Source organism: Leptinotarsa decemlineata, unplaced genomic scaffold (genome assembly GCF_025532065.1).
Source record: "Leptinotarsa decemlineata unplaced genomic scaffold, Ldec_3_MD MMD2_tig00000505_RagTag_RagTag, whole genome shotgun sequence".
NCBI classification, from domain to species: Eukaryota; Metazoa; Arthropoda; class Insecta; order Coleoptera; family Chrysomelidae; genus Leptinotarsa; species Leptinotarsa decemlineata.
The window spans coordinates 14032237-14057742 of NW_027412549.1; the positions used below are offsets into that span (position 1 = coordinate 14032237).

A 25506-nucleotide genomic window follows, 5' to 3' on the forward strand; every position below is an offset into this window, starting at 1 on the left:
GATGGAAAATATAATCCTTATTTATACCACATACCGAATAGAATATTTTGTGAATAAACTGTATTTGAGTTTTATCGCTATTCAAAGAATTTCAGAATGTCCGAAACCGAAGAATTCGTAAGTGTTGAAGATATTTTGAAAAAACTTCCTAAAGATGAGTATGAAAAAATACGCCGAGTGCTATATGGAAAAGAGACATAGTAAGTAGAGGACGGGAAGGGTAGCCATATTTTTGAGAACTGACATATTGTTAATTTTATTTTTCTGGTCACAAGTGTGTTTTATCCCACAAGTGACATTTGAGTGTTATGCGATATCCTTTGAAATTATTTGAATTCAGCTCACCTCATCACAAGAACTGAGTGTATAGTTATTTCTAAAAATAAAGAGAGGTAAACATATTCAAATAACTATATTCTATTTGTATACATTCCATAATAAATCATTCTGTTGATAAACGAGGTGTGTTCAAATAGTATTCACTCCATTCATACTGAAACTGGAATATGTGAACGCACAACAAAATTGTATGTTTATAAATCTTTCATAACATTGATCTTTCTATTTCATTATTGGAAGTTGGATACTTGGATTTTTTATAATCGACATCACCAATGTGAAATTATAATACTTTGGGTTGAATTGCCACAGATTTTATAAGCGGGGTAACTTGTTTCTTTTACTAGTTATAAGAAATATACTGAATTCAGAACATTCCTGTTCTGAGACTTTTCGAAAGTTACTACAGCCCTAAATTGCAATTCCATCACAAGTACTATTTATTCAACGAAACGAAATGGTAGCGCTCAATTTTTTTCTGAAGTAGGTACCTACTAAAATTGTGTCTCTCCAGAGATGTACACAACGAATGATTTCGTATTAAGACTATCTGATAAAAACATTATATACATACATCGGAAAAGTCTAGGGATATTTTTATAACATACTAAATATCATAAAAATAAATGCATGAGGTCGTTTAATTTCGATTAAATTGGTACACTCGACCACCCTGTAGATTTCTATGGGTTGAACAATGCCTGCAAAAACGGTAACTAATCTTTTATCAAGTTTTTTACAAACTGTAGGTTTTCGGCTAAAATGAATAATCTGAAAGTGTCGAGTTTGTACATTCTATGCAGTTCTTGCTCAGCAATTAAACTGGAAATATTGTGCTTTAACATGGAACGCCATCATCATTATTGGCTGAGATGAATAGAGCTGTAGGGCTTCTTCAAGGTGGCATATGCGACAAAATGATGTAGCTCTTCGTTTGGGGGTTTCCCAAAGTGTTATCAGTCGATTGTGGCGGCGTTTCCGTGAAACTGGCAGTCCAGCCGAACAACATACGTGGCGAGGACGCGCGACAACTGCAGTTCAAGACCGATTTTTGGTCTTAACCGCAAGAAGACAACCGACAATCACAGCACCTGAGTTGGTTAACGTGTTGCAGCAGACGCACCAGGTAACCATTGGTTGTGATACTGTCAGAAATCGACTGCATGAAGCAGATCTCCACAACAGAAGGCCACTTAGATGTCCACCTTTGTCGAGAGACAATCGCGGTAGAAGATTATAGTGGTGTCAAGAACATCAAAACTGGGATGCAAATGATTGGGCCACAGTTTTGTTTACAGACGAATCCAGATTTGGATTCCATCCAGATTCTCGTCGAGTAGGACTGTGGAGACGACCTGGAAATAATGAACGTTTGAGACATGTCCAGGAAGTCCACACATACAGAGGTGGTACACAAATGCTATGGGGCGGAATCATGATGGGCGGCAGAACCGATCTCGTTTTTCCAAATCGCTCCCTCACAGCTCGACAGTACCTCGACACTATTCTTCTACCTATCGTCCGTCCGTTTGCTGGTGCTGTTGGTGAAAACTTCCATCTAATGCACGATACTGCTCGTTTACATGTCGCGCGTCTAGTGACTGACTGGCTCACCAACGAAGGAGTTGATGTATTGCCATGGCCAGCACAATCACCGGACCTGAATCCCATCGAGCATGTGTGGGACATGCTTCAACGAAGAATTACTCCGCATATGGGGATCATTCACACAACGTTTCAATTGAGAGAGCTTTTAATCGCTGAATGGGCAAATGTACCTCATTGAGACATTGACAATCTCATTTTGTCGATGCACGATAGATGTAGGGCCGTAATAAACCAGCGTGGAGGCCATACTTTTTACTGATTCCAAATGAAATTGATTTTCCAAATAAAATGAACGAGTGTTTTTATCATTTTCAAAATTGAGTTGATTTTCAAGTAAGTGAATTCAACATATATGTAAAAATACGGATTTTCGTTTATTACATCCCCAACTTATTCTCAATATTTTCATTTCTACAGTGCCTTACAAATATCAGAAGATGCCGAAAATCTTTCCAAAAAGTATGGTTTCGAACTATTGTCGTGTGGATTTAACTCTGAAAAAGAACAACTTCGTATTCCAAGAAGAATTAGGGTCGGACTATTTCAACACAGTACTCCACTTCCCACGTGGAGTCCAATAAAAGAAATGCGAGACGCCATATTCAAGATGGCAGAACAAGTCCTAGAAGTTGCCTATAAAGAAGGAGTGAACGTTTTTTGTTTTCAAGAAGCGTGGAGTAAGTTTTGTTTTGTAATGAATAAATTGATGGATGTAGCCGTTACTATACGAGTAAAGAGATCATCATGAAAAATGAGAATTAAAACTTCCATGTTTTTATCGATAAAGGACGAAACCGCAGTAACATATTTTTTATAGTTACAAATACAAGTGATAAAAATATATGTAGAAAGTTTTATTTCCCATTTTTCATAATAAAATTATTATTTTTCTATGTTACAATTTTGTCTGAGAGGAATTCGTTCAATTTCAGATATGCCTTTCGCTTTCTGCACTAGAGAAAAATTACACTGGTGCGAATATGCCGAAGATGCAGAAGAAGGACCGACAACGAAATTTTTGCAAGAGGTATTTTTTATTTTTTGTAATTCTTGATTTAAAATAATTCACTTTTTAGCTGGCACAACGGTACAATATTGTAATAATCTCTCCTATTTTGGAGAGAGATCAAAAACATGGCGATACTATATGGAACACAGCCGTAGTTATTGATAACCATGGAGATTATTTAGGAAAACATAGAAAAAATCATATACCGCGAGTTGGAGATTTCAATGAATCAACCTACTACTTTGAGGGAAACACCGGGCATCCGGTATTTGAGGTAAATTGAACTTTTTCAACGAATTCAATTGAAAATAGTGATCAAGATGGGGTGAGATGAATATAATTAAACGATGGTTATCATAGTTTCTGCTAATACTTCGTCGAATGCTATGTACGGAAAATCATATAAATTATGAAAGCATTCAAATCACCCTGTAATTGTAACGCAGTTACAAGCGCAGAACTCATACTTACCTTACTTTTCAGTTTCTACGATCAAAATAAGAGCAAGTCTCAATTCACCTGAACCTTATGGTTTTATTTCAGCTTTCTGTACGGCATCAGCTGGGTTAGTTGTTGTTTTTTCATCAGGTATCTACAAAATCGTAGGTTCACATGAAAGGCAAGGGTGAGGTGTTTTCACCTGAACTTGAGCATATTATATATGCACCTCTCCAGAATCTCTATTATTCTGACGCCACATTGTAGAGTTGTTTCCGGACTTTATCTGCAGATGGCATAGTTGTACACCTACTGAATTAACCGCAGATAGAGCTTAAGACTAGTTGGAATCGGAAATCCGAGTGAACCCGATATCCATCCGGCTTCTATGGAAGAACTGAAGGGTTATATCAAGGCCGCAAAGGCCAAGAAAGCCCCGGGGTCGACTCAATAACCAACAAGTTGTTGAAGAGGCTCCCGGAAAACTGCGTTGAATTCCTTCTGAACTTGATCAACAATTCGTTAGCCCTCTGACACTTTCCTAGAAGGTGGAAGCATGCGATCGTCGTCATGATCCCAAAGCAGGGTCAGAATCTGCTGTTCCCGCAGAACTATCGCCCGATCAGTCTACTCTCGTCGGCGGCTAAGCTACCTGAAAGAGTTGTTCTGCAAAGACTCAACGAAAAAATTGAGGACCGAAATGTTCTGCCAAATGAACAATTTGACTTCAGGAGAGATCACTCCACTGAATTACCGGCTCTAAGGTTGGTCGAAAACACCATCAACGAACTTACCTAATACCAATAGGAAAGTACATATTGTACTATCAGATATCTTGAAGGCCTTCGACCGGTCTGGCACGAAGGCCTTCTGCACAAATTAAACGCGTTTGACCTACCTCGGGGCCTCATCCGGTGTCGGGTCTTTCCTGAAAGACAGAACCTTTCAGGTCAGAGTAGAGGATTCTCTGTCTGATAGCAGAGAGATCCTCGCCGGAGTGCCACAGGGGGCCGTGCTCTCTCCGACGCTGTATTCTCTTTACACCAGCGACCTCCCCAGGTCCGATCGTGTGAAGATATCCCTGTACGCCGATGACACGGCTCTTCTCTCATCTTCCATGGGTCGGGAGATCGGCGTCGTCTATATGCAACGTGCATTGGACGACCTCGAGCGCTGGTACCTTGACTGGAAGATCCGAGTGAACCCGGAAAAGACTCAGGCAATAACCATGGGAAGATTACTATCTTCTCCGGCCAGAAAAGTGAGAATCTCTGGAAGGGAGATTGACCGGCAAGCGCGGGTAAAGTACCTCGGCCTTCTAATAGACCGTAGGCTCACTTGGAACCCGCACATCATGTGCGTTAAGTCTAAGATCGAGGGTCGGATATCTAGTCTGTACCCTCTGATCAACAGAAAATCAAAAATGAGCGCGAAGAACAAAATCATGATCTACAACACGATGTTCAAGCCTGTCATCATGTATGCTTCAGGCGTCTGGGGACAAGCGGCTCCGTCCAACATTTCCATTCTGGAAAGGTTGCAAAATAAGTTAATTAGGATGATTGTGAATGCTCCTTGGTTCGTGCGGAATGAAGCCATCCACAGAGATTTGAAGCTGCCTTCCATTCAGCAGTCGATTCAGTCGAGGAATCGGCGAGTTTTTGAAGGTGCGGAAACTCACGATAATCCGTTAGTCAGGGAGGCTATAGATTATAGTGTAGGCGATCCCTCCCGATATCCCGATATAGAAGGCCCCGACACTCTGTCGAATGAGGCCCTCATGTCCCCCGTTAAAAGATGAACGGATCTTTCATCCATCCCACTCCAGCTAGGTAGGGGTAGCCCGTGAAGGGCGGCACTGATGTCTAAGGACTTCATGCCGTCAACATCCCCTCAGTCATGAACCCATTTGTCCTTCTTCAACTAAGATCAGCCAAAAGGGGGAGCTGGGCTCCAACCTGAACAAACTCAAGACGACGTGCAGGTTTGTTCGGAATATTCAGCTAGGAGACCACAAATGTACGGTTGGCTCCTGTTGGTGACTTCGTGCATGTGTATTGTTTTCGGCAAACAAGTGTATTGCCAATCCTTACACTTGGCTGCACCGCACTGACGGGGCAAATAGTCAGAAACACGTGTCCGCGGTTTTGCACCATTTTGGAGTGTTATGTTCGCTAATTCACCAAACGCTTCACAAATACAGGGTGTGTTTCTGACAAGTTGAATTTACCGTGTTTATCGGTAATATATCAACATCAACATAAAGAACAACGATGAGATTGGAACCTTTGGTGTGAAAGTTGAATAACTTTTTTCGAGATCAATTGCCCTAACATCAAACTGATATTTTTGCATTCGACGCGCGTTTCGCCAACAAAGTTAGCATCCTCAGTAGAAGAAAATTGATGTTTTTTCTCCTGAGGATGCTAACTTTGTTGGCGAAACGCGCGTCGAGTGCAATAATATCAGTTTGGTGTTAGGGCAATTGATCTCGAAAAAAGTTAATCAAAATATGACTTGGAACGCATGAAAAATATTCAGATTCGTCCTTTGGACCAAAAATCCTCCGAACCAGGTTCCTTGGATTCCACTTTTTGTGAACATTAGAATAACACAACACAACAAAGTTTTTGTTTCGGGGTTGAAATTAGATGATTTTGATGTATTTCCACGTGTTAAAACCGAAAGTGACCATAAAAATTATATATTAGCTCTTGTTTTCAAGATATAGTATCATTATATTATATATATGTATATTGAGTTTTCAACAAATGAAATATTTCATCACCAACAGTTGGTACACATGTTTGTTTACATAACACCCCTCTCATCAGCTGTTCTTAAGTAGTAAAAATAACCTATGTGAGTTTGTCAATTGTACGCACGTGGTTGCTATTGAAATTATCGTGTGAAGTTGATTTTTAAATTAATTTAAGTGCTGATCTGAAATGCCTCGAAAGTGTGTGAATTCTGTCGATAGCTTTTGCTATATATGTGGTGAAATAACATTCAAGGCTCAGAAACGTAAAATGACACCTATCGTTAAGACAGCCTATGAACATTATTTTGGTGTGAAAGTTGGGGACCAAGATAAATCATGGGCTCCTCATATATGTTGTAATTCTTGTTCCGTCATATTGCGAGAGTGGCTGAAAAATAAAAACCGGGCAATGGCTTTTGCAGTACCTATGGTTTGGCGTGAGCCTACCAATCATACAGACGACTGTTATTTCTGCTTAACTCCTCCCATTAAGCAAGGTTTATCTATGAAGAAAAGAGGAACGGTTAAATACCCTAATCTCCCATCTGCTCTTCGGCCTGTACCACACTCAGACAATTTGCCAGTCCCTTCTCCACCCCAAAACTATGAAATTTTAGAGGAAGGTGATGAAGACTGTTTAGAAGGAGCAACCCATCCTTCTACATCCTATGACCCTGATTTTGAGGTAAGCGATAGGTCTAGTGATCCGCACAGAATTAGTCAAGCAGAGTTGAGTGACCTTATAAGAGATCTTCGCTTGTCTAAGGAAAAGGCTGAGCTGTTAGGGTCAAGACTACAACAGTGGAATCTTCTAAAACATGATGTGAAAATATCTCAGTACAGACAGCGTCAAAAAGATTTGCTTCCTTTTTTTGAGAAAAAAGAAAACCTCGTAGTTTGTTCTGATGTTAATGGTTTGATGGACTGCTTGAATTTGGATCACACTCCATCTGAATGGAGACTGTTTATAGACTCTTCAAAACTAAGCTTAAAAGCTGTACTTCTGCATAATGGAAATCAGCTACCCTCTATTCCTATAGGTCATGCAGTTCACATGAAGGAAACGTATATAAATATGATAACACTTCTCCAATCAATCAAATATGAACAACACAAGTGGCACATCTGTGGTGATCTGAAAGTCATTGCTATACTCTTAGGAATGCAATTAGGGTTCACCAAGTACTGTTGTTTTTTGTGTCTGTGGGACAGTCGGGATAGAAAATCTCACTATAAAAAAATGAACTGGCCTACACGAGACCTAAACCCTAATGAGAAAAATGTAGTTTACGAGCCTCTTGTAGATCCTAAGGATGTTCTCCTTCCCCCATTACATATTAAGTTGGGACTAATGAAAAACTTTGTGAAGGCCATGGACCAGGAAGGACAAGCTTTCAAGTACTTGAGAGCAAAGTTTCCCAGGTTGAGTGATACTAAAGTCAAGGAAGGCATCTTTATTGGGCCTCAAATCCGTGAAATCGTAAATGATCCTGCTTTTGACATGATTTTAACAGGAAATGAAAAAAGAGCCTGGGAAGCCTTTAAGGGGGTTGTACATGGGTTTTTAGGTAACAAAAGAGATGATAACTTCACAGCATTAGTTAAAGAGTTTCTTCAAGCTTACCACCAACTTGGATGCAACATGTCCTTAAAAATTAATTTTCTTCACTCTCATCTTAATTTCTTCCCACAAAACTGTGGAGCTGTGAGTGACGAACATGGAGAAAGATTCCATCAAGACATTGCCTTAATGGAACAGAGATATCAGGGCCGCTGGTCTGTGTGTAGGGATGCTCCAGAAGTGTTTTATAAAAGACAAGCTAAACGACAGCGATCTTACAATGAATCGGATGGACTTAATTGAAATTTGGTGGTACAAACTTCTTTTATTTGTCAAAACACTAAGAATAATGTTTTTTTTAATTAATTTTGTACTTAAAATATTCTAAAAGAAACATAACAATATTGTTTTATGTACTTTCACTTTTCACGTATAGTATAACTACTCTTTAAGATTAAGTACTGTGTATCTCAAAAACCAGAGCTAATAAAAATTTTTCATTGTTATTTTCGTTTTTATCACCCCAAAATTAGTAGAAATTGACTAATTTAGTGTAGGAAACATTAAAAAAATATTTTTTTGTTGTGTTGTGTAATTTGAATGTTTTCAGACTGAATTTGGAAAAATTGCCGTAAACATTTGTTATGGCCGCCATCATCCGCTCAACTGGTTAGGATTCAAACTAAATGGTGCTGAAATTGTTTTCAACCCGTCGGCAACAGTAAGTGCAAGTCAATTCAAACGTATTCATGATATCGTGCTGATCAAAAAACTGGTAATTTTCAGGTTGGTGATTTGAGTGAGCCGATCTGGGGAATAGAGGCACGGAACGCGGCAGTAGCAAACACTTACTTCACTTGTGCTATCAACCGAGTAGGTACTGAGACTTTCAAAAACGAGTTTTCAAGTGGAAATGGATTGCCAGCGCATAAAGATTTTGGACATTTTTACGGTTCTAGTTATGTAGCGGCTCCAGATGGATCCAGAAGTCCAGTGAGTTGAATATTTTCTTGAATATAATATGAATAGCCAACTTGGCAAGCAATACGGTCGACAAGAGGAAATGCAATACAAATTATAACTGAGTCAACCAAGAATCCGTATTTCAAAGATGATTAAGGGACTCAGTTGACAAAGTTTCAATCACCTTTATAATATACCTACTAGTACTATGTTGCTGTATCGCTGTTCTTCCAGTGTTTTGACAGAATCAGAATCAACGAACTTAGGCATGCGCAGCGTTATAGAACAGTGCTTTCAAAAAATTGTTCTACGGCGCCATCTAGTGGCTAGCTACAGAAAAATTGATAGCCTAAAAACCTCTATGAAAAATCACTTATAGATGTCAAGTTTCATCACGATCGGTTGAGTGATGTAGAAGTTTATCACTTACCAACCAACCAACAAACATCCATTTTTATATATTAGATTCGGTATTCGTTGGATAATACAGGCCAATATTTGAAAATATATGTCAACACTAAGTGATAGTGTTGAAATACAAAACTACAATGCAATCTTCCTCAAACTAGAAAAAAAAATATATAATTTACAATCATTTCATACTCTAGTTATAATGTTTTTATTACCACATCTGAAAACAGTCGAATGGAACCTGAAATACCAAACATTTCGTATGTTATTGCGGTAGGCTTCATCATTAGTATGTGCGTCGACTACGAGGATGAAGGTTATATCTCGAACTCTCAGCAACGATTGAACCACTGAGATTTCAAGATATAACTTTTGTACTCGCAGTCAATGCACATACCACTGATGCTGTTTTTCGCAGTAACAGGCAAAACTTCTCTTTTGTCATTAACAGACCGAGGTCTGTTCAAAAAGTAGGACAAATGTTCAAATTTCGCGGGTCACGCAATTTTTTTATGTTGGTAGACTCGTCTCGAACATATGTTCCACAGTGTCAGCTGTTTAGTTTATTGGTGAGAGGCATAAAAGTTAGAAGTGTTCTGCTTCTGCTATCGAAAGAATTAGATCACAGAATTTGTATTCATCTACGTCTTTTTTGTAATCTAAAAAATATTATTGCACAGATGTTTTGAAATTTATATGATACATTTTAGGGTCTTTCAAGAACAAAAAATGGTTTGCTGATAGCTGAACTAGACCTGAATCTTTGCAGACAAGTAGAAGATCGGTGGGGATTCAAGGTATGGAAAAATAAAACAAAGAATTATTACTCTTACTTTTTGTTTTTCAGATGACTCAAAGATTGGATATGTATGCTGATTTGTTGAAGAAAACTATAGGTGAAGATTTCAAACCTCAAATCGTCAAAAAAAAGACTATTTAGAACACAGCATCCATAACAATCAAAAATATTCAACATTCTGAATATGTTTCGGTCAGAAATAAAAAAACATTAAATTTGGATTTTTATTACGATTTTTTTTCTTAACATAATACATATAATTCCTTCTTGTAAGAAAATAATATAACTCGAAAAAATAATACAAACAAGAGTTGAGTTATTTAGAATTTCCGACTACAGAGAAGTCATTTCATGACCATATATTTCTTTTTGGCAGCATGATGAGAGAAGGAGTTATTAACAAGGTCATGGATATAACACCAAAATAAAAACGTCGGTAGAAATAAATTACTTCAATTTCTAATGAGTGATAAATTTATAACAATTATATATATTTTTAAAATTTGTAAATTTAAGACTTTTTTTAATTATTATTTTAAAACATTTTTCCTAAACTGTTTCATATTCTTACTTAATTCCCAGTTCTTCCAGCTGAAAAAAAACAGTGCAGGTGAGAATCTTAATATCCTTCAAGGGAAACTGAAAATAATTTTTTAGTATTTGTTTGAAAATATTAATTCACGCAGAAATCGTTTAAAAAAAAGTTGAGGGACGGGATATATTCGTTAAAAATCTAAAACGTGCTAGAGAGCAGCACATTTTCAGAGTGAATATTAAATGAGCTACTTGCCAGGTATGTTATGTACGTACTTCTCTGAACAGGTGTAGAAAACTCCTATATCATTTTCAATTACTATGCAACTTCGCAAATAAACAAGACATTAAAATCGTAATTCATGAATGAACTGTGTGTATTTTCTATAATGTTATCCGATTTGGTACTGAAGAGCCTTGTGGCAAGTGTCTTAAGGCGAAACATCGGTGTATACCAGTAAGGGTGACAGTGTTCCATGTAAGTGCAATTTATTACCATTCATTTAAAGTAGAACTCATGTGAATGATATCTGATTTTTATTCCACAACGAATGTTTGAAACACAAATTCAGTAGAGAAAATTATCTTCTGTATAATTCAGTGTTCATATAGAAGTATTTGTTTCGAAAGAATTTTTTCTTTCGTTTAATTCAATGTTTATATGAAAGTAGCTGTTTCAGGAGGACTTTCTTTCAGTTTGGGTCTGAAAGTTACTTCTTTGCATGATCTACACATCCATGTATAGAGTTACTTATTTTAAGATTGATTACTTCCTTTCTTTCCTTGGAAGATTCCCTCATTATTGTTTTTTGTATCAAGATGGAGTAGTAGAAAGCCAAAAACAAATCAATAACTGCAATCGAATCAGTCCTTTGAGAAATTCCTCTTGTCCAAAAAATATTGATTGCATTTGCTCAAAAAAGCATTGCAAAACTGATAGTATCTTTGGATGAACAGCAGAACGGAAGTGTACTCTTACAACACAAGTTATTTCAATAATAGTTATTTGGGCAAAAGATACAAAAGGTATTAATGGGAGTCAAAAAAAAATGTGAAATTTATGGAAGCAAAACATGTCAACACAATGAGACAAGTCACTAAATTAAAATATCTTGATTCCTCACTGAGGCACAATAGTTAAATGAATGGTGAACATGAAAGGTCCTTCAGACTAGGAAAAAATTATTCGACGTTTTCAAATCATTCCTTGGCATGCAACCACAAGTTTCCGAATCTAAACGATACGGAAATTCTGCACTATGCAAGGAAGGGTTGCAAACCCAATTATTTAGAATCTTTGGAAATTTACAAGCATAAACATTGCGGGTGCAACCTGTTAAATGATCAAATCGATTCAGTTTACTCGCAGGTTTTTAAATTGGCACATCCGCATTGTGAACTGTAAATTCAGATACTCAATCAAGTCAAGTACCTCTATTTCTATTAGTACCTATAGGGGTGGTATATAATGGCAAATGTAATGAATCATTGTCAGTTTATTGTATAAGTTTGAAAATGTCCGTATAGGACAAAACTGCAGTAAGGTTAGTTACAAATAAAAGTGGTAAAAAAACATAGAAAGTTTCATTTCTCTTTTCAAAATGAATAATTTTTAATAAAACATCCAAATGTGTTTAACATATAATTTGCTGGTAGAATACCATGTGCTATAGTAAAACCAATAATGATTGAGAGTAAAGCGCGTTGTCATATCTAAATTTTACGTTAACAGTTTATAGCAGAATCAAAATATAGTAAGCAGTAGAGTTGTAGGTTGTGGCAAATTATAGATAATACACAATACTAGTACGACTAAAAGGTATTATTTATGACAAAAATCAGTAATGAGCTTGTAATGAGTAATACTTATACATTTCCTGATACTGATCAGTTAAAATTCATTATTTTCTGTATAGTGTTAAATATTTATTACTAGTGGCAACGCTGTACGCAACGATATTTCTGTCTTTGTCACTTTACTGTAACTTCCATGTCAGCGTTGCAGTCCTTAGTAATGTACTTGCAGCCATGAGCGTATCATTGGTTTGTGAATTATATAGCGTGAATTGTACGTTTTACAGTTAAGTTAGTCAGCAATCGACGTGTTGTGATAACAATTGGTGAAAATAATAGTGCTAATAAGTGTTTAAGCGTTACATAATTATATTTCTACACCTTTCTCAAACTACTCAAAAAATGGGAGACATGCTCGGGCCTTCCACGTTGAAAAAGGTAAAACGGTCGGAGTCTTGGTCAGTAAGAGAAAAACAGATTGTACTGCGAGTATTTCACTGTCTTGAAAGAGATCATCAGCCACCAAAAGATGACTTTGTGCATATGTGCATATGTGTGTACCTCCGAATAACCAACCGGGCATTTCTACATCATTAAGTTCCACAATTACAAAAGATAAATTAGTTGATATGTGCTCTGATTATACCGGTGTACCAAAATCATCGATTTACAAAATACTAAGAGAAGCAGAAATTCATGGGGACGTACAAACGCTAAAAACTAGTAGCGGACGAAAAAAAATCACAGTTGATGAAGAAGCCAAAACCAGTATACGCAGAACTATTCACAGTTTCTTTTTCAGAAATGAGCTGCCCACACTACAAACAGTTCTGGAGGCACTTAGCGATCATGAATTGGTCCCAAAAATGGGTAAAGAAACTTTTAGGAAACTTATACACGAAATGAAATTTACGTACGGAAAAGTTGTCAGGAAAAGCATTCTCTTTGAACGTCAAGAAATAATAGCATGGAGAAGAAACTATCTAAGAAAAATTGACGAATTTCGGAAGCTCAAAAAAAATTGTACTTCATGGATGAGACATGGGTTAACCAAGGACATACGATTAAAAAAGTATGGCAGGATGGTACTATAACAAGTGCACGACAAGCCTTTATTGAAGGTTTGTCAGTTGGGTTAAAACAGCCATCTGGAAAAGGTAGTCGTCTGATAGTTACGCATATAGGAAGCAACAGTGGATTTTTACCAAATGGTGAATTAATATTTAAATCTAAGAAAACAGGCGACTATCATGAAGAGATGAATGCGGAGGTGTTTGAAAAATGGTTTGAAGGCATCATTCAACTTGTGGAACCTGGGTCTGTCATCGTCATGGACAATGTCCCATACCATAGTCAAAATTTAGAACCATTACCGAAACAATCATGGAAAAAAGCAGCAATTCAAGAATGGTTAATTAATAAGAACATCCAATATAACAAAGATAGTTTAAAGGCAGAACTACTTCAGCTAACAAAATTACACACAGACAAATATAAAAAATTCGCAGTGGATGAAATGGCGTTAAGTCGTGGAATTACAGTTTTAAGGTTACCACCATACCACTGCGAATTAAACCCAATAGAATTAATCTGGGCGCAAGTAAAAGGATATGTGGCACGAGAAAACAGAACATTTAAATTAGTGGACGTGCAACATCACCTACAAGAAGCTATTCGAACTATTTCTGCAGAAGACTGGAAGAAATGCATGATCATAATTCACTTTGATGATAGCGGTAGCAACAGTGACGAATCTGACGTTGAAGATTAGACGAAAATTTGTACATTTACATTTATATTATATTATCAAAAATTTGTAATTTGTATTTTCTAGTACCCCTGACGATGAGTTTAAGTTACTCGAAAGCTTGAGAATAGTTATAAAGAGTTCAAATAAATTAACAATATTAATAAAAAACACTATATATATATATATATATATATATATATATATATATATATATATATAGTGTTTTTTATTAATATTGTTAATTTATTTGGTACCTACTATAATTACCACGATTATTACTCCGTTTTCATAAGGCCCACCTAATGACTACAACGATTAGGTAAATTACGATATTGCAAAGTTTTAATGAAATAAATAAAAAATGTGTATGAATATTTTAACTAATTGTACTAAGAATTTTTCTTTCATTCTTAACCCTCTCAAAAATTAATAAGCACGCCCCCGATTTGCTGTCAACTGGGCTTACTTCTACTCTCAATCATTATTGGTTTTAGTATAGTTACGAAGAAAAGAGAGACAAGAAACAACAATGACATGTCATAGAATTCAGTTTAAAATAAGATAGTCGTTACCAACTGGTCGAATATTCTTAGTTGCTGAGGCCATAGAATCGAAAAGAAGAAGACGAAAATAAGTTAGTCCATGATGAACCATGAAACAAACTTGAACACATTTGGTGCAAGTTGATTAGAGACAACTGCTGTTAAGTGTACACACCAATAAGAAAACTACAATGACAAATATATCTAAAACAATAAAAAGTTTAGAAATTCTTTTAGGAACTTTACAATACTTGTTATGAAAAGCAAAAACTAATTTTTATACAGAAAAAATATATTCCCTAAAACTGATAAAGTAACGTTAATATCAATAAAATTTGGAAAGTAATTTACTACTGTAAGACAATATTATTTCAATTCATTAACTAATCTGTGATGAGAACAAGCATTGTTGAATTTATTCTGGTAATAATTCAGAATCTTTGAAATGTATGTATATTTTTATCAATATCAAGCAAAAAGCATGTATTTCGCTGGGATGGTTTATATCTGACCTTCTATTGAGGCAATTCTCTGATTATAAAATAAATGGCATTCCCAGGAACAATCTTCAAGACTATTTTTTTCAATTATCAAAATTTTAGTTAAATTATAGCCCATTTCACGACCTTCAAAAACATGTTTGCTGAGAGCACATCTCTCAGGGACGAGGCTGAATTGACAATAATATCACCTTCTTGAAGTTATTAAAAGTTGCGTACCTCTCCTTCTTCATCAACAGAATCACTTTCATCATCGGAACCATGCAATGAAGCTGCCGGAGTTGTAACCTTACTTGAACTAGGAGATGGAGGTTCTGAGAGTGGTCTGGGGTACCTCAAAGTACTAATTCCATATTCTTCTTCTTCCTTGTAATCTGGGAATACGCTCTGTAGGGCCTTCATCCTCGCTTGACGATAATACTAAAAGTAGTCTTATGATTAAAACTAATTCAGTAAATCACATCAAACTGAATTACTTTCCTAGGGCATTATTGAAAACCCTTTATAACTTTGCGTAAGTAAGGTAGATATTATCGAAGTGTTTGAAAATAAGAATAAATTATCGGCCTATGAAACAACACTAACCGACGGACTTAAAAAAGATAACGAAACTACTAACCACTCCTAAATTTCTCCAATCCAACATATCGCTGAGTCTTTCAGTTCTATTTCTCTGAATAATTCTCTGGCGTCTACTAAGTCTTGCAAAATCGTACATGTATTGTGCTAGCTGTTGAACAGAATTTTCTACTGAAATATACCTTCGGTCCACTATATAGATGCCATAAGACATAGGATCTGTGATGTGTTCTTGCATAAAACAACCAAATCCTGAAAAAAAAAACTTCAGCACACCTTCTGCAATACATTTTTTGACAAACTCATACGATAACATTCTGTAATTGGCTGTACCTGATAAATTCGTTGTGATGCTTGGAATGCCCATTACAGTACACTCGGCTGGGGTGTAGCCCCAGGGTTCATAATAGCTGGGAAAAACACCCAAATGGCAACCTCGAACAAATTCTTCATAGTCTAGGCCAAATAAAGGATTTGTTGAACTCAGAAACTCTGGATGGAAGACAATCTGAAAAGTGTGGTAAGGAGTGAATATTTTCTTCTATTCACATTACGAAAAGTGCTGAAAAATCAATGGGGAATGTTCCTCCTGACGAAAATCAAGTAATTTTCATGAAAGAGCTCTAAAACAACGCATTTCAAACTTATCATTTTAATCTTTTTCTTTAAAAAATTATTTAAATGCTTAAAAAAAAGGAATGAAATAATGCATTCAACATTCAAAGGGATTCGTTTCTATTTCACCATTTGGCAACATCGGTTATAGCTAATAAAGGACAATGAATCTATTACCTGTATGAGACAAACAAAGATGACATATTTCAGAGGTGTGCTGTTCTGTTTACTTATGTTCCGAGTTCCGAGACATTCTGTGACATATGACATTTTGTGCACCTAACCTATCTTCCTCTATATGAATAAATAACATTTATTTCAATATTAAATTTTACAAAAAGGATTTAAAGCTTTATATCTTCTATTAATTATCTGCGAGCGCTTTCGACAGTTGGTAGTACTGTCATCTTCTAGGCACTTCTCAAACTGTCAGTTTGATACTGAAAATAAAGGAAAATTAGTTGCATCATTCAACTGTTGTTTATGTGACTTGTGGATGTGGTATTGAACTATAATTTATATTTTGCCTCAATTGTTGATTTATAAAGATAATTTTCCTTTTTTAAAGTACAATATCTAGGTACGTATAAATTATTTCAACTTGATATAGGCCCTATGTGAATTAGAAACAAATCCCTTTAAAAATTAAAACCCAACATTTGAAACATCAATTTGAATACTTTTCGAAGTGAATTTGAAAAACTCATGAATTAAACTCAACTTTATTTTGTTCAAACTTGCATTTGCTGTAATAACCCAAATTGAGGAACATTCCCCATTCTGTAACTTATTTCTCGATTATTTGTTGAAAAGTAAGCATGTTGCTTGATGAAAGCGACATAAGGTGCCTTAGTTATAGTTTATCCTTGAAGGCTTACTGAACAGAATCATACATGGCATTGTTAACTCGCCAGATGTCTACCCAGCAGCCAGTATATGTAGACTCAGCTTTAATCTTGCTTGAACCCTACAGGTACAGGTATGACTTCTATCACTGATGGTGTTTTGCATCTCCAGTCTAATTACAACAAAACGTAATAAAGCTGACACTTCCACCACTTCATCATCGGAAATGTATTCAACCGCAAAGACAAAGGGCGACATTTTAAGAAGGAAAATTGATGGGCGGCTGTTGAAAAGGATGTATTCCCACCAAGTATCTTTTTGAAGTGGAATAAATTTCCTCGTAGTGACCCAGAAAGAAGGATGCCCCTCAGATCAATAGGTCACTTATTGCATTCAGTTTCATCATAACCAACATCTTGCCTCTGAACCTGTTACCCTAAGATCCCTGGCCACAAACGGACTGTTTGGCCTGGGGACTTATTAATAGTCATTGCAAATGCCAAGCTAATTGGAAATTGCACACGTTTATAAGGTATAATAGGAATTCGTGGTATTAATATATTTTCACCTCGGAACTTGCCATTCAAAATGCTGGCTTCGACAACGTTTTTTCATTAATTTTTCAACGACTAATCGCGTGCAGTTGCACAGCCGTGTTGGATTCAAATTATGGTGCGATCCAACCTTCACTTGTAAATTATGCAGTGGTATGTCAGGCAAATCCATTGAGTTCAAAAACTCTGTTGGATAATTCACAGCTTCGGCGGCTTAGTGAGAAGTGGTTTCAACTTGAGTTCTGTGAAAAATATAACTTTTATTGAAAAAAATTAATTCGAGTAGCAGAAATAGTCCATAAGCTTTATATCAAACAGAATGAATTTTTGCATTTACATTAATGTTATTGCTTACCTTAACCCGATCATTAGTTGTGTTGAAAAGATTACATCTTCGAACAGAATTGAGAACAGGGTCATTCCAATCATCATTCACATTGTGAGTAGTTATAGGTGGTAAACCGTCCCTTTGTAAAGAGTAAATGCACCTTTTTAGACGAACCATTTCTTCTTTTTGCAATAGTTCAGTACCTTCAGGCAACCTACCACTAAAAATACCATGGGTCAGAGAAGACATACATTTTTGTGAACACACTTGTTGAACACAAAATCAATAGCTGCTAAATTGTTTTTTTTTACTAATCAACTAATAAAAATTTGGGTGGAAATCAACATTTCATTTAGGCAATATTCCAGAAAAACTAAAAATAAATCAAAAAATAAAATTCAAATCGGAATTAGAAAAGTTTCTGCTTTCTTCCTCTAATTGAAATTCGGATCTCCATATTACATTTTCTGTTTTTTATTACCTTTACAATTTAATTATGTATAGCAAACTCGTGAAGTTTAATCTTACTCTTGAAGATGATCACTTGGTCATTGAAACACGTGTTGAGGTGTTGAAAACAACGGTTTTGTGTTTGGATAGAACTCCAGTAATATTCATGTATAGCAAACAAAATTGCCACATTTTTATTTATTATTTTATATTTGTATATGTAAGTTGGCGAATATGTATATCTTTGTATATGCAAATATGTGCATAATTTAAAACCTGTAATACGTGTGTTTTTTTTAATTATTTTTAATTAATCATTTTGATCTACCATATATTCGCTATGTATCACCAATGGTGATACATATATATATATATATATATATATATATATATATATATATATATATATATATATATATATATATATATATATATATATACACATCGGAAAAGTCTAGGGATATTTTAAAAAATGGCAATATTTTTTTTTTAGATCGCTTTAGGGAAAAATAAGTTGACGGGTGATTATTAAACGAATGTAACTTACAACAAAATTTATTAAATGGTCAAAAATACTGAGTGCGCATATGCGCATATAAGCAAAACTAAAAAAAAAAAAATGGCTCTTCTTTGGCACCCCGAAAAAAAAATCATAATACAAAAAAAATTGGAATCAGTACAAAGTATGGCCTCCACGCTGGTTTATTACGGCCCTACATCTATCGTGCATCGACAAAATGAGATTGTCAATGTCTTGTTGTGGTACATTTGCCCATTCAGCGATTAAAAGCTCTCTCAATTGAAACGTTGTGTGAATGTTCCTCATATGCGGAGTAATTCTTCGTTGAAGCATGTCCCACACATGCTCGATGGGATTCAGTTCTGGTGATTGTGCTGGCCATGGCAATACATCAACTCCTTTGTTGGTGAGCGAGTCAGTCACTAGACGCGCGACATGTGGACGAGCATTATCGTGCATTAGGTGGAAGTTTTCACCAACAGCACCAGCAAACGGACGGACGATAGGTAGAAGAATGTTGTCGAGGTACTGTCGAGCTGTGAGGGAGCGATTTGGAAAAACGAGATCGGTTTTGCCGCCGATCATGATTCCGCCCCATAGCATTACTGTACCACCTCTGTATGTGTGGACTTCTTGGACATGTCTCAAATGTTCATTATTTCCAGGTCGTCTCCACAGTCTTACTCGACGAGAATCTGGATGAAATCCAAATCTGGATTCATCTGTAAACAAAACTGTGGCCCAATCATTTGCATCCCAGTTTTGATGTTCCTGACACCACTCTAATCTTCTACCGCGATTGCCTCTCGACAAAGGTGGACATCTAAGTGGCCTTCTGCTGTGGAGATCTGCTTCATGCAGTCGATTTCTGACAGTATCACGACCAATGGTTACCTGGTGCGTCTGCTGCAACACGTTAACCAACTCAGGTGCTGTGATTGTCGGTTGTCTTCTTGCGGTTAAGACCAAAAATCGGTTTTGAACTGCAGTTGTAGCGCGTCCTCGCCCTGGATGTTGTTCGGCTGGACTGCCAGTTTCACGGAAATGTCGCCACAATCGACTGATAACACTTTGGGAGACCCCCAAACGAAGAGCTACATCATTTTGTCGCATGCCACCTTGAAGAAGCCCTACAGCTGTATTCATCTCAGCCAATGGTAAGTGATGGCGTTCCATGTTAAAGCACAATATTTCCAGTTTAATTGCTGAGCAAGAGCTGCATAGAATGTACAAACTCGACACTTTCAGATTATTCATTTTAGCCGAAAACCTACAGTTTGTAAAAAACTTGATAAAAGATTAGTTACCGTTTTTGCAGGCTTTGTTCAACCCATAGAAATCTGCAGGGTGGTCGAGTACACCAATTTAATCGAAATTAAACGACCTCATGCATTTATTTTTATGATATTTAGTATGTTATAAAAATATCCCTAGACTTTTCCAATGTGTGTATATAATGTTTTTATGTATGTATGTGTGTATACATGTATACACACATACATACATATATACAGTTTGAGTAGAGCCTAGATGATGATATATTTGCCATATATATATATATATATATATATATATATATATATATATATATATATATATATATATATATATATATATATATATATATATATATATATATATATATATATATATATATGAGCTGTACATTTAATAAATAACTTATAAATAACTCATTTAATCACTATTTTATTCCCTGTCATAAACATTTCAACTTACCTCAAGCACACCTCATACATCCTCTTTCCTATATTATTTTGAATTTCGTTAATGGTATCCCTTAATGATTTAGTTACAGCATGCCCTCTAAGAGATTCAACATTGAAATTATTAGTTTTGGCGGGAAATATCATGAAAGCAACTACAGTTATATCAGGATGAGTTGACTGAAATAGAATAAATAATTGAAAAGTTTCAACTTATTTTGTGAAAGAAAATTGACGACCTTCAAATAATGGTTCAGTCTTGATAACGCTTCAATGAAGATGTCTGCACCCTTGTTTCCAAACTCATAGCGTCCAGCAATAAAAAAATAAAGTGTTTTGTCTAAATCGAAGTCGTAATGGCTGTAATTTTTTCAAATTATTCTTTCAATATCCCACTGTTTTTAATAATTTTTCTCACCCATAGAAATGTCCACGCACAAATTCATGAATTTTTTCTTTGGAAAGAGCATGCAAATTTTGAAATTCATGTAAGGCAGAGAACTTCTTTACATTTAGACCATTTGGAGTAATCACATCAGGTTTCTTTTTGAGCAAATGCTCCGCTTCATAGCCTAAAATTAAAATCAGTAATGAGATTTTTTAAATGTGAGGGAATTTCTGCAAATAAATGGAAGCACAAAGAACAAGTAAAATAAAATTTAGTCTAGTTCGAACAGTATAAATTTATGTTGTTAAATTTTGATATAGTTTTGTTAAAGAGGACAAACCATACAGGGGTGGCGAACTAAAACCAATTAGAGCTGTTATCAAAAAATGTGTCAACATTTTGAAAAGACATAACAACCCGTTCGAGGGGGGGGGGAAGTGTCGCCCCCCCTCCATACGTGGCAATAACCCAACATTTTCAAACTATACGACGAGACGAATGAGAATATTGCCTATAAATTTTGTAATAACATTGAATTTGTTTAGGTGTACACTGACTACTTGATTAGATCGATGTGATTACCAATAATAAGAAATTCTGTTCCTAACTAGGTCACTCTTCGAGAATTATGTAATACATAAACACAATCAGCGACTTTAGAAGATTTTGATCGAAAAATGAAATTTCGAATAAGTATGGAAAGACATGGTAGTAGACATCAGTATAAACATTTAATTTACTGAAGTAGGGTGTAAATGAGGAAGTCATTGAGGTAGTTGACACCAACACCTAGCGACAACATTTATCTAATTATAGAAATGAGTCATATGTAAACAGCACTAGCATCTGGCGATATTGCTTTATGCAATTTATCTAATCCAAGTACAGGTATCAGCACACCCAACTACCTGCTTTATGCAGCTATAATATCTTGTCATCGAGGGTAACTCCTCTGAAGAAGTTAGCACCAGCGAAGTGTCAGGAAGAAATTCCATAAATCGACGGCCTTCAAACCCTAAAAATAGTGACACTGATATTTGTCAAATTGAAGAAATGAATCATGGGTTGTGATCAGGTCACTTACCCTAAAATCTGTCACTGACCCTAACATCTGCTGAAGTGAATAATTTTAAAATTGAGTCAAAGGTAAACATTAACATCTGGCGACAACATATACAGTGTCACCATTAAAGTGCGCACCATATGGGAAACTTATTTTTCGAAAAGTTTCAATGAAAATGTTTCAAGTTTGTCAAATTCAACTTTGGTTTTGAACAATATTGAAAAAGTGCATTTCTAGATCGAATTTAACAAAAAGTTACTTGAAAAAGTTGTCTACGGCAATTTTATATCCATATGCCAAATTTTATGCAACTAGGATAAAGTTAACGTTTTGCTTATTTTTGACAGATATCCCCTTTATTTTAAAAAACAAGTTCGGTTAATTGTCATCAAATCATGTATACATAACAAACTCATCATGGAGTTTAACTTTTCTGATACATTTTTACTTATACGGACATTTTTAGAGAGAAATTAAAAATTTGCTATAAAAATTTTAACATGACTGGTGCAAAGTTTCAATCACTTGGCTATTTTCTTAAAGAAACCTTTGATTTCGAAAAAGCAGAGGCAACTAAAAAAAATGCAAATAATTTCGATAGAACTATTATTATTATTATAAATTTTAAACAACAATAATATTGTAGAAAATACAAATGGGTACAAAAAATTACTTATTGATCTAAATGAGGTTGTCAAACATTTATAGCCTACATTTCAGTATGTCGTCCTCCACATTCAATACAAATTATGGTCCTTCTACTGACATCTGTAACTGCATTTTTAATAAATCGGGGATTTATATTAGCACAGCACTCGCGAATGGTATTTTCCAGATGTTGTATGTCAGTAAATTGTCCACTTTAGTACACTTTTTGTTTCAGGTAACCCCACAAGAAAAAGTCTAAAGGCGTCAAGTCGGGTGATCTTGGTGGCCAATAATGTTCCCAGTTACGTCCAATAACTTTGCCTCTGAACATTTGTTGGAGGGACCGTTTCACAGCAACTGTGTGATGTATTGGTGCGCCATCAAGCTGACACCATAGGTCGTATTCAATATTTAAAGGCACATTATCTAAAACTTCACTAACCTCATTATCTAAAAGGTTGAGATAACCGACGGATGATAAATTTTCCCTGAAGAAAAATGGCCCAATTATTTGGTCGTTAAGTATCCCACACCATGCATTAGTTTCAAAGGAATACTAATCACCACATTCAACTGTGAAATTGGGATTTTCTTGGGCCCACCATCGGCAATTTTGAGAACTTACCGTTCCATTTGAAGAGAACGTTGCCTCATCTGTCCATAAAATTTTATACGGAAACTTTGCATTTTCTTCTCTCTCTCCTTGAAACCAGAATGAAAACCCCAAACGGACATCAAAATCTCGTTCTTTTAATGTGTTAATACATTTTGGCTTGTAAGGCCAAAATTTATTCTTTAATAAAAATTTTCTATCACTTTCTCTCTTGTAATCGGTATTTTTTATAATATCGGTTATGCTCGTTTGCCCGTGTTTAATAACTTTTAAACAAATGTTAAGTTGGGCCTCCTCATATTTACTTGTAGTGTGCTTTTTCTTAAATTGATTTGCTACGGATCCTGTTTCTCTGAATTTCGACATTATCCTTGACACAGTAGTATGTCGAACATTTTTTCCTGGATGTCGTTCATTAAAAATGTTAGCTACTTGCCGGTATAGTGTATTCTCACCACATTTTAAAACTATTTCTATTCTTTCCTGAAGACACAACATTATTGCAACAATAAATTTGACAAGTAAATCAACAACTTGACACTACCATAGCATGCATTTTGTTTGTCAAGACTTACTTAAAAATTTTATTCATGATTAAGCATTCTTACCGCCCTAATTAGTGTTTATAAATAATCTGTAAACACTGAATTTTGAAATTTTAATGTAATTTCAACTCTAGTAATTTTATTAATACTTATTGCAGTGTTTGAGTTGTCTGCTTTTCCAAAATTGAAGGTACTGACGTTTGTTTAAGAAAATAGCCAAGTGATTGAAACTTTGCACCAGTCATGTTAAAATTGTTATAGCACATTTTTAATTTCTCTCTAAAAATGTCCGTATAAGTAGAAATTTATCAGAAAAGTTAAACTCCATGATGAGTTTGTTATGTATACATGAATTGATGACAATTAACCGAACTTGTTTTTTAAAATAAAGGGGATATCTGTCAAAAATAAGCAAAACGTTAACTTTATCCTAGTTGCATAAAATTTGGTATGTGGATATAAAATTGCCGTAGACACAACTTTTTCAAGTAACTTTTTGTTAAATTCGATCTAGAAATGCACTTTTTCAATTTTTTTTCAAAAAAAAGTTGAATTTGACAAACACTGAACTTATTTGTTGTACCACATCACTCAACTAACTATGGTTTTTATACACCCATCTCAAATATGTTAAGATTGGGAAATACATATTGTCATAGTGTTGATTTCTTCTGGAAAAATCCAAAGATTTTTAAAAAACAAATAGCTAGATTGTTGTTCAATTGATTTCTATTTATGATTTTATGATTAGTGATAATGTTGTAAAATTGAAATTTTATTATTATTTTATATTTATATATTTCAAATATTATTATATTTTTATATTCTGATGTGATTTCAATGTGATATGGTGCATAAGTTAAACGTCGCAACATATATGTTATTTCTTAACTGTATGGGGTAACCCATTTATAAATAAATAAATAAAAATAAATATGTTTAAAAAAAGAAATGTTGACGCAATTTAGGATAGTGGCTCTATTTCGTGTCCATTTGGTCACTCTGTATAACTAGATAAGCAATATACACACATCGGAAAAGTCTAGAGATATTTTTTAAAATGGCAATAAATTTTTTTTAGATCGCTTTAGGGAAAAAAAGTTGACGGGTGATTATTAAACGAATGTAACTTACAACAAAATTTATTAAATGGTCAAAAATACTGAGTGCGCATATAAGAAAAACTAAAAAAAAAAAAAAATGGCTCTTCTTTGGCACCCCGAAAAAAAATCATAATACAAAAAAAATTGGAATCAGTACAAAGTATGGCCTCCACGCTGGTTTATTACGGCCCTACATCTATCGTGCATCGACAAAATGAGATTGTCAATGTCTTGTTGAGGTACATTTGCCCATTTAGCAATTAAAAGCTCTCTCAATTGAAACGTTATGTGAATGTTCCCCATATGCGGAGTAATTCTTCGTTGAAGCATGTCCCACACATGCTCGATGGGATTCAGGTCCGGTGATTGTGCTGGCCATGGCAATACATCAACTCCTTCGTTGGTGAGCCAGTCAGTCACTAGACGCGCGACATGTAGACGAGCATTATCGTGCATTAGGTGGAAGTTTTCACCAACACCACCAGCAAACGGACGGACGATAGGTAGAAGAATGGTGTCGG

The 25506-nt window shown here is 35.3% G+C and overlaps 2 protein-coding genes across 4 annotated transcripts in view; one reads left to right on the forward strand and one right to left on the reverse strand.

The window, feature by feature from the left end:
- On the forward strand, positions 1-10119 carry LOC111504745 (beta-ureidopropionase). The gene is made up of 8 exons (XM_023159435.2): positions 1-200; positions 2365-2624; positions 2880-2974; positions 3024-3230; positions 8327-8437; positions 8503-8709; positions 9801-9887; positions 9938-10119. The coding sequence occupies exons 1-8, from the start codon at positions 97-99 to the stop codon at positions 10028-10030; spliced, it is 1164 nt and encodes a 387-aa protein (XP_023015203.2). The 5' UTR covers positions 1-96; the 3' UTR covers positions 10031-10119.
- The window catches only part of GlyS (glycogen [starch] synthase), a 21231-nt gene continuing 5824 nt past the window's right edge, over positions 10100-25506 (reverse strand). For all 3 annotated transcript variants that reach the window (XM_074174017.1, XM_074174016.1, XM_074174015.1), the window contains exons 6-13: positions 21044-21197; positions 20865-20985; positions 20639-20805; positions 17959-18151; positions 15922-16096; positions 15629-15840; positions 15229-15429; positions 10100-10480 (exon numbers count right to left, since the gene is read on the reverse strand). In XM_074174017.1, the coding sequence (XP_074030118.1) occupies positions 10457-10480; positions 15229-15429; positions 15629-15840; positions 15922-16096; positions 17959-18151; positions 20639-20805; positions 20865-20985; positions 21044-21197 (1247 nt within the window). In that variant the 3' untranslated portion in view covers positions 10100-10456. The remainder of the gene's footprint in view (positions 10481-15228; positions 15430-15628; positions 15841-15921; positions 16097-17958; positions 18152-20638; positions 20806-20864; positions 20986-21043; positions 21198-25506) is intronic.

Excerpts from the sequence above, each read along its gene's own strand:
- LOC111504745 (XM_023159435.2), top strand. The coding sequence starts at position 97 with ATGTCCGAAACCGAAGAATTCGTAAGTGTTGAAGATATTTTGAAAAAA. Across the intron at positions 8,438-8,502 it reads TTTTCAACCCGTCGGCAACA|GTTGGTGATTTGAGTGAGCC; the intron begins GTAAGTGCAAGT and ends GGTAATTTTCAG. Across the intron at positions 9,888-9,937 it reads AAGATCGGTGGGGATTCAAG|ATGACTCAAAGATTGGATAT; the intron begins GTATGGAAAAAT and ends TTTGTTTTTCAG.